The sequence below is a fragment of the Marmota monax genome, unplaced genomic scaffold (assembly GCF_021218885.2).
Source record: "Marmota monax isolate L192 unplaced genomic scaffold, Marmota_monax_Labrador192_F-V1.1 WCK01_AAM20220418_F8-fsc00277, whole genome shotgun sequence".
Classification (NCBI taxonomy): Eukaryota; Metazoa; Chordata; class Mammalia; order Rodentia; family Sciuridae; genus Marmota; species Marmota monax.
In genome coordinates this window covers 430369-445781 of record NW_026694513.1, presented here as the reverse complement: position 1 = coordinate 445781, position 15413 = coordinate 430369, and the positions used below count along the sequence as shown (strand labels likewise).

General features: G+C 37.9%; 1 protein-coding gene across 9 annotated transcripts in view; it reads left to right on the top strand.

Annotated features, from left to right (window-relative positions):
* The window catches only part of Glis3 (GLIS family zinc finger 3), a 428547-nt gene that overhangs the window by 312954 nt on the left and 100180 nt on the right, over positions 1–15413 (top strand). For all 9 annotated transcript variants that reach the window (XM_046420163.2, XM_046420161.2, XM_046420158.2 and 6 more), the window contains one exon: positions 13259–13420. In XM_046420163.2, the coding sequence (XP_046276119.1) occupies positions 13259–13420 (162 nt within the window). The remainder of the gene's footprint in view (positions 1–13258; positions 13421–15413) is intronic.

The window sequence follows — 15413 nt, the reverse complement described above, 5'->3', positions numbered from 1 at the left end:
CATTGGGAGCATTCTGTGCACACCATGCATCATGGAAAGGAAAAGCCTGGTTCCCGTCTTAATGGGACTCAACAGTTCTTTACAGACATATAAAGTCACACGTATGTGGGAGACTAAACCTTATGTTGGGACACAGGATGCTTTTCTGAAAAAGGAATATTTCAACTACACTCTAATACATGTATAGGATTTAACCAGGTAAATAGAAGGAAAGCTGTTTCCCAGGTAAAGAAAATAGCATGTACAAGTGCCTTGAAGTGTGAAAGGGCACAGCACCTTAGAGGAACTGAGGCTGAGGGAACAAGGGAAGAGGGATAGGTGAGGACAAGACTGGAGACACAGCCCATGGCCATATCACACATTGTAAGCAGTGGCAAGGCTTTGGGCTTTACCTGAAAACCGGGGAGAAACCTTTGAAAACTTTAACACAGAGGAGTAACTTCATTAGATTTCTAGTTTCCAAAAGATTACTTTGGCAGCAGTGTGGGTACTAAAGGATGGATTGGGTAAGAATGAATCAGGGAGAGCCATGGGGAGAAGACTGGGGGACACTACAAGTAGTATTCACTAGAACACCAGGAGAACAGGAGAAGCAGACCAGGTGGGGGTGATGGTGGCTTCACCTAGGCAGGGTCAGAGGGAGATGGAGAGAAGTGTTCATGTCTGAAAGTTTCTTGAGGGCCTGGAGATGCATATGTGCGGGAAAGGGAGAAGGCAAGGATAACTTCCAGACTTTGGGGTTGCATTTCTGGCTGAGTAGAAAGCAGGAATGCAACTCTGTTTGGGGGAAGATCATTGTTAAGTGTTGGAATATGTACTTTGAGGTGCGTGTGAACTCTCAGTACAGAGACATTGAATAGGCAGAAGGACCTGGAGCTCAGAGGAAAGGTCTAGGCAGAGTTTCACCATAGATAACCACGTATCTTCTGATGTGATGCAGGTTGGATTCTTACATTCAAAGATGGGAAACGCTAAATAGTTTTTCTCTGTCCCAAGGAATTTTTCCTCAATGGAATTGAAAAAGCTACAACATTTAGGTGAATATTCAATTAACATATTTTTTTAAAAAATTATTGAACACCTAATATGTATCAGGCACATATTAGATTGTGGCAACTAAAACATCTTTCTTTTCTCCATTAATAAAGTTACTTTGAAGAAAGGCTTAGCTAGGTGTGCATCAAAGAAGGAACAAGTTTTGCTACTAATGGTAAGTTGGTAGTAATTTCCAGGACATGCCATATATTTAGTGAGATGAGGGTTTGTGGTGTAAGCTATTACACTGTTTGCCTGAATGTACAACTGTAAAGTTCTTCTAGGATTGCCGTATTGACTCTTTCGTGCCAGGTCTCACTGTATATTTGTTTCTGGGCAGCCTACACTTCTGAGCAGCTCACAGATGCATACCACATTTTTTTTTCAAATTTGAGAACTATAGTTAGTTAAAAGGAAGATTATGCCAAGAACATAAGGCTCACATTACTTTCCAGTCATAGCTAATGGCTTACCTCTGCTTAGATTTTGGTGAGAATGATTGGTATGGTTTAGGATAGTTGGTCCTCGTGAATTAAAATTAATAATATTTTTCACTTTGTAAAGAAAAGAAAATGCAATTGGATTTCCTCCAAGATACCCCATGCCCCTTGATCTCTTGAGAAGTTACATTCCCTTGGAGTTATATGGTTAAATAGTTGAAGAAGAGTTCATGGTTCTAATTGAGGCTCTGCCACTTACTAACCATGTGACTTTGGCAGGTCACTTCGCCTCTCTAGGCCTCAGTTCCCTACATTTATAAAACAGGGATTTAAAAAAAAATACTAGGTAATTTGAATACATAATAGATGGTGATAATGATTGGGAATTTATTATGTGCTAAGTACTTTGCTGCCAGGATTGTTGGATTTGTAAAATGGCAAAGAAAAAATAAAGGAAGAAACGCATTTTGGAAATGACTCATTTTATTCATTCTTTTACTTCTTTGGAGAATATGAAACAAGAGGAACATAATTTCAATGCTGTGACCAAATATTCTAATTAGACCAATATTCTCAGCAAATCTAAAATATCTGAGGTGATGAAAAACCCACATCCATCCCCAATTTTACAACTTGAGGTAGAATTTTGCTTAGATTTATCATTCTCTTGATAAATGGAGTGAGTCCCAGAGAGAGGGAGTACAAGTTGCATTTAAATAGAAGAGCCCAGGGGGTTGAGGTTAGGATTTTTAGCCACAGTATTTCCATAAGAATTGTTGGGATCAAAATTCAGTGCATGCCTGACAGTGATTGAATATTCTGTAGGTCCAAAACCTAAAAGTGCATCATTGAAAAGAGTTGCTGGATTTAATGACCCCCTTCTTGCAGACCATGAGTGAACCGAGGCCTATTGAAGGCAGAGACAAGGAGTGAGAGCAATTCCCTCCACACCCAGGGAGGAAAAACAGCAGACACCGGATAGAGTGCTTTAAAGTCAGAGAAAGGAAGAAGAGCAGATGGAAGACATGAAGGATTCTCTGGGCACCTGCTATGTGCCAGTCGGGCTTGTGATAGAAAGTCACAGAGAAAGCTCAGCCTTGAAAGTAAAGGAACTGGAGAGGTGGCATTTTGGAAGCAAGTGAGTGAGTGATTTTGATGAAACTGTGAGTTGTCACAAAATATCCTCAATCCTAGAAATGTGAAACTGCAGAGAGGCTTCGTTCTGAGATGATCCCTCTGTGTGGAGTTCCAGGCCTAATGCAAGGTTTGAGTTCCATTATTTTCATATCTGTTTTTCTTTTTTAAGCAACCAGTTGCAGATGACTTTTAGCAAGAGGTACAGAATTTATATTTAAGCAATGCATAATGGAAATCGATGGCTTTTTGTTGAGGAAAGCAGTGTCAGGAAAACATCCCTGATACTCTCTCTCTCCCCAGTCACAGTGGTGGAAATTTTACATTTGAAAGTGAAAAAGGCTTAAGATATAATTTTTTAATCCCATCTTTCCTGCCCACTTGCATCTCTTCCAAAGCTTGTCAGGGCCAGATCTGGAATAGCAAGAGCCATTAAAAATTTGGCATCTTGCACTCCGTTTTTTGGAATACACTCAGTGTGGGCCAATTTATGGTAAATTATTCTCTTCGTGTGTGAATTTCCTTTTCTTTCTTGGCAAATTCCTGCTTGCTTCTACACCCCTGCACACAGATCTTAAACACACACATCTATTACAGAATCTGTGTGGGATATGTGTGCAAGTGTTAAAGCGTGTGCCCGTGGCTGTCCCCACAAGTGCATATGCACATATTTGCACCTATGTGCCTATATGATAAGCAAATTGACTTAAACAGTTTGTCTTGGAGGTTTGTGTTGCTGAATGTATGTTAGCATACATTCTGTCTCAACCCGCAAACAGTTTCTCAGTCAAGAGATGACAGAATTCAGCAATCATTTTGGGAAACATCATAGTAAATAAATATATTTCTTAGCTCTCTTAAACCAAGCGTGCCAAATTCTTAATAAAACTGAAGGCAGGCAATGGCATTTCTCATCTTCACATTCAAAGGCAATTAATTACAGGGCATCCAAGTCCACTGCCAATGGGAGAGTTGGCTCCAAGGCCTTGCTATAGCCCCTCAACAGAAGAGAACTCTGAAGCTGTGTAGTTATGACCTGGGACTGGCATTGGAACCTCTGCTTCCCATTTAGAGAGTCTGGCTGTAGGATGGTTGACAGAGGTGTGGCATCATGGGACACTGCTTGACCTGCTCTTTGGGGCCACTTGACTCGGCATTTCAGGGCCCGGTCTCAAAGATCTTCTTTCTTTGCATGAGAAACTCTGATGAGAAGTTGTTTCCTGGCATATTTGAGAGCAGCATATTAGCTCAGCTTTTAAAGGGCAATTTAAAACAGTTTCTTTTCCTTTATGTTTGAAGAAGGCACACGTTTATATGCCTAGAATTGTTACTAATAATGTGTTCCTAATGGATCTGTGTATGTTTAGTTCAAACTTGGAAATGGGTTGGGTAGGAAAACAGCTCACTCACTTTACCAGTCTTGTTAGAGTCTTGTTAGAACATCAATAAAGAAGTTAATCCATCACATCCACAAAAAAAATACAACCATATGTTGCTATTAGTATTTTTACCCACATAGTTAGACATCAAAATAATTAAATATACATTTTACAGTAGTTCTATAGGACATTAAAATCCAGCGTCTAAAACCCATGAATGCGTTTTATAGCTTTTGTGATGTTGACCATTTGATGTCATCATGAGCAGTAACTAGCCCTACCTAATTAAAGGCCTTAATGAGCTTACTACACAAGGAAGTCTAGGAAATCAATACACTTTCTTACAAAGAGTTCATTCTCTCCATTTCATTTAGCATTTATTTAGCAAATAATCTATGATCACTTGAGTATGTGCCAAGCACTGTACCTAGTGCTGGCAATAAAAAGATTAATAAGAGTCAGTTCCTTGTCCTCATAAAGCTCACAGCCTTGTCAGGGAAGCAAACAATCCAATTAGCGTGCCTCCATGTGCTGGTGAGGCAGTCGGCAAGGCGTGATGGGGATGTGTGGGAACCCATGCATTGTGCTTCCCTGAAAGCCTATGGGATTGCTTCCCAGAGGAGGTGGCCCCAAGCTAAAGGGTCAGGAGAATATCACAGCAGAGGGAGTCACACTTGGAAAGGCAAGAGGTAAAAGGAACATGCTGCTTAATTAGAGAACCGCAGCTGGGATGGAGTGGAGCCCAGGTGGGAGGCGGGGGCACAGGAAGAGGGAATGGACCTGACCACATATGTGCCAAGTCCTGGGTCTCCTTGTGCTTTCTTCCTCTCTCTTCCCTTCTCTAACCTGTAGTCTTTCTCTTTCCTTTTTTTTTTTGCCTTTCCTTTTCTGTAGTTCTCTTTTACTTTATTGATCCCTGTCTGTCTGCTCAAATTTGAGAATATATCTCTGAGCCAGCTCTTCCAGAGGAACTAAAGTTTCAGAGAACATTTCAGAGGTCTTAAAAAAAAAATGAAGTGATTACTGCAGAAAAATGCAAAGGACAATTTCCTCCACTTCTCTCAGTTTCTTTATCTCCCTAATGTTCATCTTGCCTTCAGTATGCAGAAAATTGTATTAGGGTGTTAGGACAGGCTGAATGAATGTCACTCTTCTGGATGTACTAGGGATACAGGAAAGGTAGGATTGAGCCTGATGTTTCTTCTGGATCATGCACAGAGCCTAGTAAATTGCTGAATGTGCAGGAAATTGCTCAATATGTGCAGGATCCATTTTATGGAGCAAGAAATTAGTCACTTAGAATATTGTGCTTTAAGATTTGAAAGAATTTTTTAATATAGAGTAGGGACACATCTGAACATTGCTTTTCTTTGTTTGCCTGATATATACTTCACAGAAGTATTGTGCTTTTGTACTACATGTACAGGGAGTAAGTATCTTTTGCGAAGGTAAGAGGCAAAATGGAGCCTCTTCAGCAATTTAAGATATCATGTATTATTCATGGAACATCAATACAATGCTGGGAGACTACAACTGCAAGCAAATAATTATGTCTGTGAGAGGGTGAATAATGAAAAAGTAGTTGGCTGGGGGTTGTGTAAACACAACAATTAGTTTTTGTTGTTGTTGTTCATTAGCATTGATTTCATGCAGTCTGTGAAAATATATCCACTACAGCATGCATACATCAGAGGTTGGAATTATACCTGACTATGTGGTGGTCAGAAACAAAGATACATAGGAAATTAAATAATTTAATTGTTTTGGGCGTGTTTATGCATAACTAATTACATAGCCATAAAATATATTTGCTCCACTGGCATATAATCAAAGTGCATTTATTGCGGTCTGTCAACCCCTGAAGCATGCATGCTCTTGTGGATGTATACTCATGGATTGCATGAAATCAATGCGAATAAACAACAACAGAAACTTATTGTTGTGTTTGCACTACCCCCAGACAACCAGTTTTTCATTATTTTCCCTCTCATAGAAATAATAATTTGCTTGAAATTATAGTTTTTCTGGCATTGTATTGATACAACTGGAATAATACATGATACCTTATATTTGTTGAATAGCTGGAGAGGGGCACGTGATATGCTTTAAATACTAGCATTGTACTGTGGAGGATTCTTTTTCCAGTTGTGAATATAATGCCCATGATGAGGTTCCTTTTGTGTTCTACTCCTTTGAATTGTTATAAACCAGATACTTGATAATTTGCTTAAAAATTTAGTATGGTTCAATTGTTGGCACAGAAATGACATATTTTTTTCCCATATTGTCATGTGGCTTCTAAAGACCATCTTCCCATTTTCTTTTTTAAATCGAACCCTCATTTATCTTGCTTCTTCATTTATAGGACTCTTTTAAGGACCAATTGCTACGACCAAAAAGGTTAAAAACAAAAACAAATAAGGAATTGCCTTAAACCAATAAAAAAACGCATAAATACTTCCCAGTTAGGTAATATTTGTATTATACAAATTTCTTTCTGATTTAATCAAAACAGAGAAGCATGAAAAGCCAGTACATTGTATTTATGCACTAGTTAATAGATTCATTTTGTATACAGAATAACAAAGAAAAGAATAGTAACTGGATTCTATTACAGTTTAGGCCAACATTACAGGAAAGGTTTTATATTAATTCTACACACTTTTTAATAATTTCAGAAAATCTAGATAAATGAGGACTGTACGCCACTTCAGAATTACCAGATGAGTGGCATGTACTAAATTGGTTGAATTGTTGAGGCCAAAATGTCATAACCTCTTCTTCCCTCTGGCTACCCCAGCCAAACCTGGGGGCAGTCAGACTTTGAAAGTTGTTATAGGAAACAGAAGTACAAATGTACTTCCATACTTGGAGCATTTGGAAGCTCAGTCTAAGTGGCATTGATTTCCCTGAAGTTAAAGGACTCTCAAAATTAACCAAGAATAACTCTACTACAACTTTAAATAATTTCCAATGAGGCCACTGTTACTGGGGGTAGAGCCTTTGAAATGTTAGAAAACATCAGATATTCCTTTTTAGCAACCAAAAGGAAACAGAAGCTCCTGGGTACTTTGTTCTGTTATGGACAAGAGGGCGATTCAGCTGTGAATATGAGTAAAATCACCAAGTAAGAACATGCAGAGACATGTTTGCTTTCCTACTTGTGCAGTTATTATCTGAATGGAACTAGGAGCAGAAGGAAATCACTGTTCCTCAGTGTGATGGATTCAGGAACTAGATACTTCTTAAAAGCCTCAGAACATTTGAATTGTGTTCTTTATTCCCTTTATGTAACACTTGCTACGAACTGATGTGGTAAATATTAAGGTTTGCTGGAGCATTCAATACTAATTAGAATGCACTGGAAACAGAAACCAGAGTGGCACAAGGCGAGTCATGTCCAAATGCAAGTCAGCTGAAGGAGAAAAAAAATCACATGTACTTGGGCAGTCTTTCTGTTTTGATTCTGTGTCCCCCCACCCTTTTTTTCTTTTTCTTTTTTTAACTGACTTTTCTTCTGCCTTCTTTTTTTCTGTTATTTTCCCAACATAAATTTTAAAATTAGATTGTACTGTTCTATACTCTAAGAACGAAGCTGTTCATCAAAGGAAAGCCCTTTCTTCTTTCGTTCTTTCTGTCATTCTTTTGTTCTTTCTAAATCCCACCAAACTATATTTTCAATACAAAGGCCACTAGTAATCCATAGGACCTTGCTTCTCAAAGTATAATCTTTGAACATTCAGCATTTCCAAGCATTATTTGGGAGATAGTTAGAAATTCAGATTGTCAGGTCCCACACCAGACATACTGATCAAAATCTGCATTTCAGCAAGACCCCCAGGTGATTCATGTGCACATAAAGCTGGAGCACTGCTCTGGATGGACACTTGGAGAACTAAATGCCAACTGAACGCATGCAAGAGGTGTATCAGCTGGCCCTTGGCTATTCCTTTAGCCATCTATTTCTGAGTCACTAAAGCAGTCTTTTATTTGCACCTTCTGAAGGCGTGCACTTGATTCAAGTGGACTTGAACTGTTGGACTTGAACTGTGGAAATCACCTTGACTGTGTCCAGGGTATCAAAAATGTTTGCTGACCTTTCCATCCATATTTTTTATCGCTGTCTTTGGGCTGTCTGTGGAGATATAAGCTAGCATGTGATCCATCAGTTAGTTCTTGCTGTGTATCGCAGTGTTAGCCTTCACTAATGGGATTAATTGGTTTTGACTGATAAAATTGTGAAAGTGTATACCTCCAAGGGCTGTAAACACTGAGCCTTAATTGAAATCAAATGTATATTTTTCAAAAGCATGTCCAGCATCATAGACTCCTTTTTGTTGGGGTTTTGTTGACATTAGCAATGGTATAGCAACCTCATCAGTAAGGTTTGCTGTTATTAGTGTTTTGAATACAAACCTTGTGCTTTTCAGGACTCTTAAGTAGCTGATTAGAGGAGGGAGTAATAGTCTACTTGATTATTGGTTACACATATGGAATAAATCCTATTTTAATCGTGTCTAATGAGCCTTTCATTTTTAGAACCTTACACAAAAGCCCCTAATAGAAATGGAAATTAATATTTCAAAGGTCATCTTAATGTTACTTAATGTCAACAATCCATGGTCAAACTAATATATAGAGATATTGATTACAGTCCAGTGTGATTCTTTAAATATGAAATAATTTTCTAAATTAGCAAAGTGGTGCAATCTAAGGCTTTAGGTTTGAGGCAACTTAAAATTTCTAATTAAAGTTTGTTATTAAAAACAGCCTCAGAGTTAAAAAGATTATTCTCAGGGTGAGACTTCATGCAATGCAGTATTTTAAAGTTCTGTCATTTACAGTTTCATGCACTGCGGTCATGTGCATCTGTAATTCCACTGAAATGTGCAAACGGAAAATGAGGGCTCCCCTTAAGTGCTTTTTCTCAACAGGAGAATGTGATGCCCAGTAGAAATGTAGAATGTTTTCTTGGTCAGGAGGCCACCAAGGGAACTGGGAGGCACAAATATTTTAGTACCAGACATCTGCTGGGTAGCAGATTTAAGTTGGGAAATTAAAGAATTTCTAGTAAGAGACTGGCATTCTGGGATTTTTGTCCCATTTGCTATGTGAATGAAGATAACCCTGCCCGACCTTGGGATGGAGGTATTCTCTTTCTAGTTCTAGGATAGCTGCTACCATGGTCATCTATAGGACTCTTTTCCAAATTAGAAGTTGGTGAATCCTCCAAAGCACATTCCTTTTGTCCAAAGATTGTTATAAGAAAATGGACAGTGATCCCAGTGGGAGTGGCATTTCCTGTCTCATCTGCTCACACATCAGAATCTTCTAGAGGGTTTGTTTGTACTCAGATGGCCAGGCCTCACCCCTGGTGTTCTGACTCTGTCTGGGGAAGGGTCAGAGAACTCATATTTCTGAAAAGTTTGAAGGTGATGCTAATGCTGATGCTGGTCTGGGAATCATGTCTTTGAGCTTCGATACTCAGGGTTTGTTAGTGTAGAACCTGCCCAGCCATATCCATTGATCTTGGCATGAATAAACTTTGAGGTTTGTTCATTTTGTTTTTCCTACTGCATACTACACTGTCCATATTTGTAGGCGCTAACTTGGTATTTGTTATGGGGGCAGTGCTAAGTAGATAAAATTACTAACATGGAGAAAATATATAGCAAAGAACTTATCATGGGATAAATGCTCAATGAATACCAGATCCCCTTTCCACCACCACCACCCCACACACTGTTGCCCTGTGTTTTTCTCTTATATCCTGTTTTTCTCCGTTTACCTTTACCCTGGGCTCTGAGAGTTTGATTGTGTTCTGTTTTTCTCTTATCTTCCTGTGCATGTTCTGGTTTTGAGTCTTAGGCAACCTCAGGCTTGGTGATCCAGTTATGGGTCACTGGGATTTGGGTTTGTGTCTCCACAACCAGTCCAGAAAGGACAGGACCTGAGAGGAAGCTATCACTCAGTCGTTGTATAAGAACTGGTTGGCAGCAATGGTAGGAGCAGTCAGTTGACAGTTTGGACCTAAGAACTCAGGATGGCTCTTGTACTGTAGGAACTTCAATGAGAAAGCATGCGATCAAACCCAGGGCAACATTCCTAATGCTCCTTGCTTCCCTACACTTGGGTGTTCATTTACAAGGTAAGACAGACACACTCATTAAAGATTTGGAAAATGTGAAAATACTAAGAAGGATAAAAGGCATATATTTGCCCACCCACCCAAAGAATCCAGTTTTGATATATTTTTTAACCATCTTTTGTAAGCCTGCATAAGTGTTCGTTTATTTTTAAAGCATTTGCATTTAACTGAACTTATAAGTCTGGGGGTAAAAATGCCTCAGGGAGAGGAAATTCTTATGTGGAATTACAGGGTTATTCCCATAATGAATGATAATGATTCATTATAAAATTGTTTGCTTTCAAGTTCCATCCAGATGCCATTAGTGAGGCAAACAGCACCTCCTTCCTCTTGCAGAATCCTAGGTGTGACAAGTTCATCCAGGTGTCTGTGATGTGTTGGGTGTTAGGCCCCCCACCAAGCCATCTGTCAATCCTTTAGGACCAGATTTTACTGGTCTTATGTCCATGGTTTCAAGTGAATTTCTTCAACAAGAGTGAGTGGGTGGTGTATATTATGATCCCCTGCACCCATGAAATTGCCTTTGTCCTGCTTTTATTTGTACAACTCAGTGAGATCAAACCCTTCACTCTTAATCTCTTCCCCTGAATATGCTATAATTTTAATCAGTAATCTTCTGGCCTTTTTTTTACTACAGAAAAGCCACCTAATATCAGCTGGATTTTCATTATTTTACAGATACCCTCATTTGTGGTCTTTTTCAGTCTGATTGCTCTTTTCTTCCCTCCATCCTTGCTATTTAAAAATCATCAGGATGTTCTGAGATGTCATTCATTCTTCACTGATTGGCTGGGAATGCAGTGAGCCCTTTGGGGCTTTTATTACTGCTTTTGTTAATAGCAATAGTAGCACTTAGTTGAGTTCTAACTGGACATAAAGGTGGACATTGGACTGGAAAGACCTTGGAAATAACTGGCCTACGTGCAGTTTATGTCGGATTGTGTGGACAGTTTGAGTTAGTCTAGCTCATATATGGGATCCCTCTAACCACTCTGTGGAAGAATTAGGGATCTTATTTTATCTGGTACTCAAAGAACACTTATTAATCCATCCTACAGTTGTTCTCCATTTCCCTGCTGGTGCCAAAACAATGCAGCTTTCACTTTGACCAGGATCTGAGGCGACTGGAAGGGAGTGGATCCTGGGGCCTACCCAGCTGTGGGTATGTGTCCTAGAATGGAATCCACCCTACAAAAGAGGCTTGCTAGGAACTAGGCTACAGGCTTGGCCTGTCCCAAACCACAGGCTCATTTCAGATCTAAGTGTGGTCCACCAGGTGATTCCAAGTAAAATAAACTGAGCTCCAGGAGTTTGCTCTGGTTGTCATTCAAAGAGAACCTTTAAAAAAGGGTTTGGTCAGCAGAGACCTCTCAGCTATGAATTGAGAATTAATTTTGAGTCCCCTTTATCCTTAAACAGGAGACCCGATTGAAAATCTACTGAAATAAACCCCTCACGTCCTCTCTCCTCTAACGATATGGCATTATATGTCCTTCACTGCTGAAAAAGCACTTGGCTTCGTCAGCATTCATCTTCCGTTCAGTCTAAATTTATTTTTATGTGAAATAGAAATCAGGAAAACACCAAAATTATTTTAAGCAAAATATCAAAATTGAAATAAACCAACATATGTCTGTGAAACATGTATAACTCTCAATCAAAAATAAGTGCAACTTTCATAAATTTCTTAAAATACTCCAGCATGCAAAATCTGAACCACTTAAATAGATGGAATTATGACATGTTTGATTATTTTTTCTACTTAGTTCATCCTTTAGTTAAAGGTGAAAATACCAATCAATCACAAAAACCTGGCCAGCTGTAGATCATACCCTCATGAAGAATGTCTTCCACCATCTATTTTAATAATTAAAGAACCAAGAATGTTTATAGAATCTGCAAAAAGACTAAGTAATCCCTGCTAATTTTGAATGAAAACCATCCTGATCTAATCTCCATCACTTATGCTCTTTCTTATCTCATGCTTCCCCCTACATTCACCTCTAAAGAGTGAGGTTTCTTGATTGCTTTAAACATATTATACTTTGTTCTGGGAGGTTTTTTCTTATATTTTGAACTTTCCCTTCCACTGGGAACTCAAATGGGATTAAAACTGTCAAAGTAACATAAATATTCCAGGGCTTAGCACCAAAGGGAGAATTAAAAGATAAATCCCCATCTCACCTTTAGGATTCATTTATAGGCTTTCCCTAACACATTTTCTTTATTAGATTGTCACTTTAAGGATTAGAATCACTTTGGCCCTGTAATAATAAATAGGAGCTGATATTTTTCCCACAGAAGACATTAAGTAAATGTTACTGTCAATAAATATTATTGGAAACCTGTGACGCATTTGTTGAAATTCTCCAACCTTTCATTTTATTTCTCCTCTTTATGAATTGGATAACAAAATTTCTAAAAAATACAAATAAAAATTAAGCTCTTACTTCATGTGGAAAATGATTTAGTGCTAAATGAGTCCTCTGCTTTCTTGTTCCTTTTTGAAAGCATGTTAAGAATTTTATCTGGTTAACTTGACATCACCCTGCATGTGAACATGGTCACTCTTTGGGGAGTTGAAAAAACCCCTACAAGTTTATAGTTAAGGAAGTTTCTGATCATGTTGCTGTGGTGGACATGTGCTTTTTCATCTTAGACTCTTGGATCTTCAATTCTCTCTTTATTCTCATACTTTACTCTGACTTTTCTCATTAGTTTATTTGTTGTCAAAAAAAAGTTTCTTCCTTTCTAGTTCCTTCAATTTAGACCAATTTGGAAATGGAAAAGTGTGTTAATTTTTTAATAAATCTTTAAGACACACATTACTGTATTTTTATTAACTGAGCCAGATGGCTCACAGTGAATTTTCTCTGACATAAGTAATCACAGAAATCAGTTCAGGACCCAAATCTGGTAGAGAAAGTGGCATGTATATTCAGTGGAAAAGTGCACTTTGCATAAACATATGGATATTTTTAGACGTAATATTTGTTACTGTTTGGATTTCATTTCATTTTATTGTTTTAGGCTAAGTACAAACTAAGGACTCCCCAACTCCATTCCCCAGACTCAAGCATTCAAGGTCCTCAACAACCAAAACTTTTTTTTCTTTTTTGCAGTTTGAAGGTTGCAAGAAGGCCTTTTCAAGGCTTGAAAATCTCAAGATTCACTTGCGGAGCCACACCGGCGAGAAACCATATCTATGCCAGCATCCGGGCTGTCAGAAGGCATTCAGCAACTCCAGTGACCGTGCCAAGCACCAGAGAACGCATCTGGACACTGTAAGAATGACAGGCACTTTTCCATCTTCCAGCCTGGGTGTGAGGAAGTACCATTTTGATAGTGGGAAGGTGGAAGTGTTTGCTTTGTGGACTGCAGGTTATAGGGACATGCCAAGGGCAGCAGTGGAACCCAGAGGGGTGCCCAAAGAAGACTTGTGTGGCTGTTTCACTTTTGGTAGTTGCAGGTTATCCTAATTGTTACAACTTCCTAGGAGGTGTACAAAACAGAAGCAGTTGATGGGCTGTCCTGCAGAAGATTTTAGCCCAGAGGATGGGACATTAAAATAAATATTCAAATATCACGGCATACCACAATAGACAACACATGCTATTGCTAGAGATACAAGGTGTAGTTTTTGTTTGTTGACCCGGGTTCTTTTTCCTCCTGATGTAAGAACTGGCATGGTTTGAGAATGAATCTGGCCTTTTGCTTTAGAAACTACCTGGTATTTTCACCTTCAAGCAATCTAAAAAGAAATAGCGAATCTCTCCCGTGGGTTGAGTCTCATCATGCCTCCTCCGTGTTAATAGCCATATATCCTTTGACACCAACCCCATGAGAGCAGTTGACTTTTATTATTACAGCCTTAACTCCCTTAATGCTGCCACATTTTGCTCATTGGAAAATGCCTTCCCTCTGTAACTCTTGTCTTTTATTTTTCCAATTATGTTGATAGCTCTCCTTTTGCATTTCTCAGGCTTTGATGCCACTTTCTTTACATGAGACCAGGTAGACCTATGTAATTTTGCTTCACTTAACAAAGCCATCAGGATAAATGTATTATACACATCACAGATCTCTTATCCCTCATTCTTGCAAATAATGTATTCATGACAGTACTTTCTCAGTGTTAACATTCTGATGTCTATTATTAAACTACACCAGAGTTTGAATTTTGAAAAGATACTGTTATTTCTACACACCTTCTCATGCATATTTAAGATTCTTCTGATGTTATAGTTGACATATTTATTAAATTTTATATTAGTCTCTATTAGTCATATTGATAGAAGTCATTTTAGCTATATGTCACATAACCTTTCTAAATAGAATTCCCTCTTAATATATGTAAATATGATAATTTGCCTAGTAAATATCTGAAATACAGTTGAAACAATTAGTATGTGATGGGCCCTCTCTGCTTTAGTGGAATTGAAATTTGATTTTAGGGCCAATAGAATAGGATATAAAATGAATAAATGTGGTGAATAGTGGGATTTTTTAAAGTAGAAAAGGAAAAAAGAATAAATTATGTTAAAATGCCCTATTTTGTTGTGTCTAAAATGGTCTTGGTCAAATCCAATAAATTTTCCAATTTGTCATTAAACTTTATCATGGAAGAATGAACATTCATGAGACAAGATTGTCTTGAGAAATTGCTTCTACTCTAGCTAGTTATCTGTAGTTTGAAAGAACTATTGTGAGAATGAGTGTTATAGTTCTACAATACCCTTTTCTGCTTGGTGCTAATTTTAGCTAATCAAACAAAGAGCATTTTCAGAAATTATTTCAGAATTTAAAAATACGTATCTCTTTTAAAAACTTTTGAGGAAAGCTCCTAACATAATAAATTTTCATGATTTTAGTTTCATGCAGTAGCTTTTCCAACTCAGCTGTTTTTACTTTTATGAAAAAAATATTTTTTGATTAAATCTTTTTGAACTATCAGTTTTCCTTTTCATTTATCATTTTCATTTCATTTATTCATTTTTCATGTATCATTTTCCAAGCTAGCTCCTGTTTAAATTTTTAGTACATTTAACAAATTGGGAAGCCCTTTAAAAATATATAGAAATTAAACAACTTGTTTTAAAAAGCAAACTGTATTTTCTTGAAGAATTTCCAATTTAAATTTAGATCCCTGTTCTCTTTCATTAATTACTCCTTATGCAAATGCTATCTTTCTTCAACTAAGGGGACTCTTTACTCATAGGATAATGATTTTCCCATAAATATTAGTGAGTTCTTAATCTAACCCTGAAGAGTTTTATT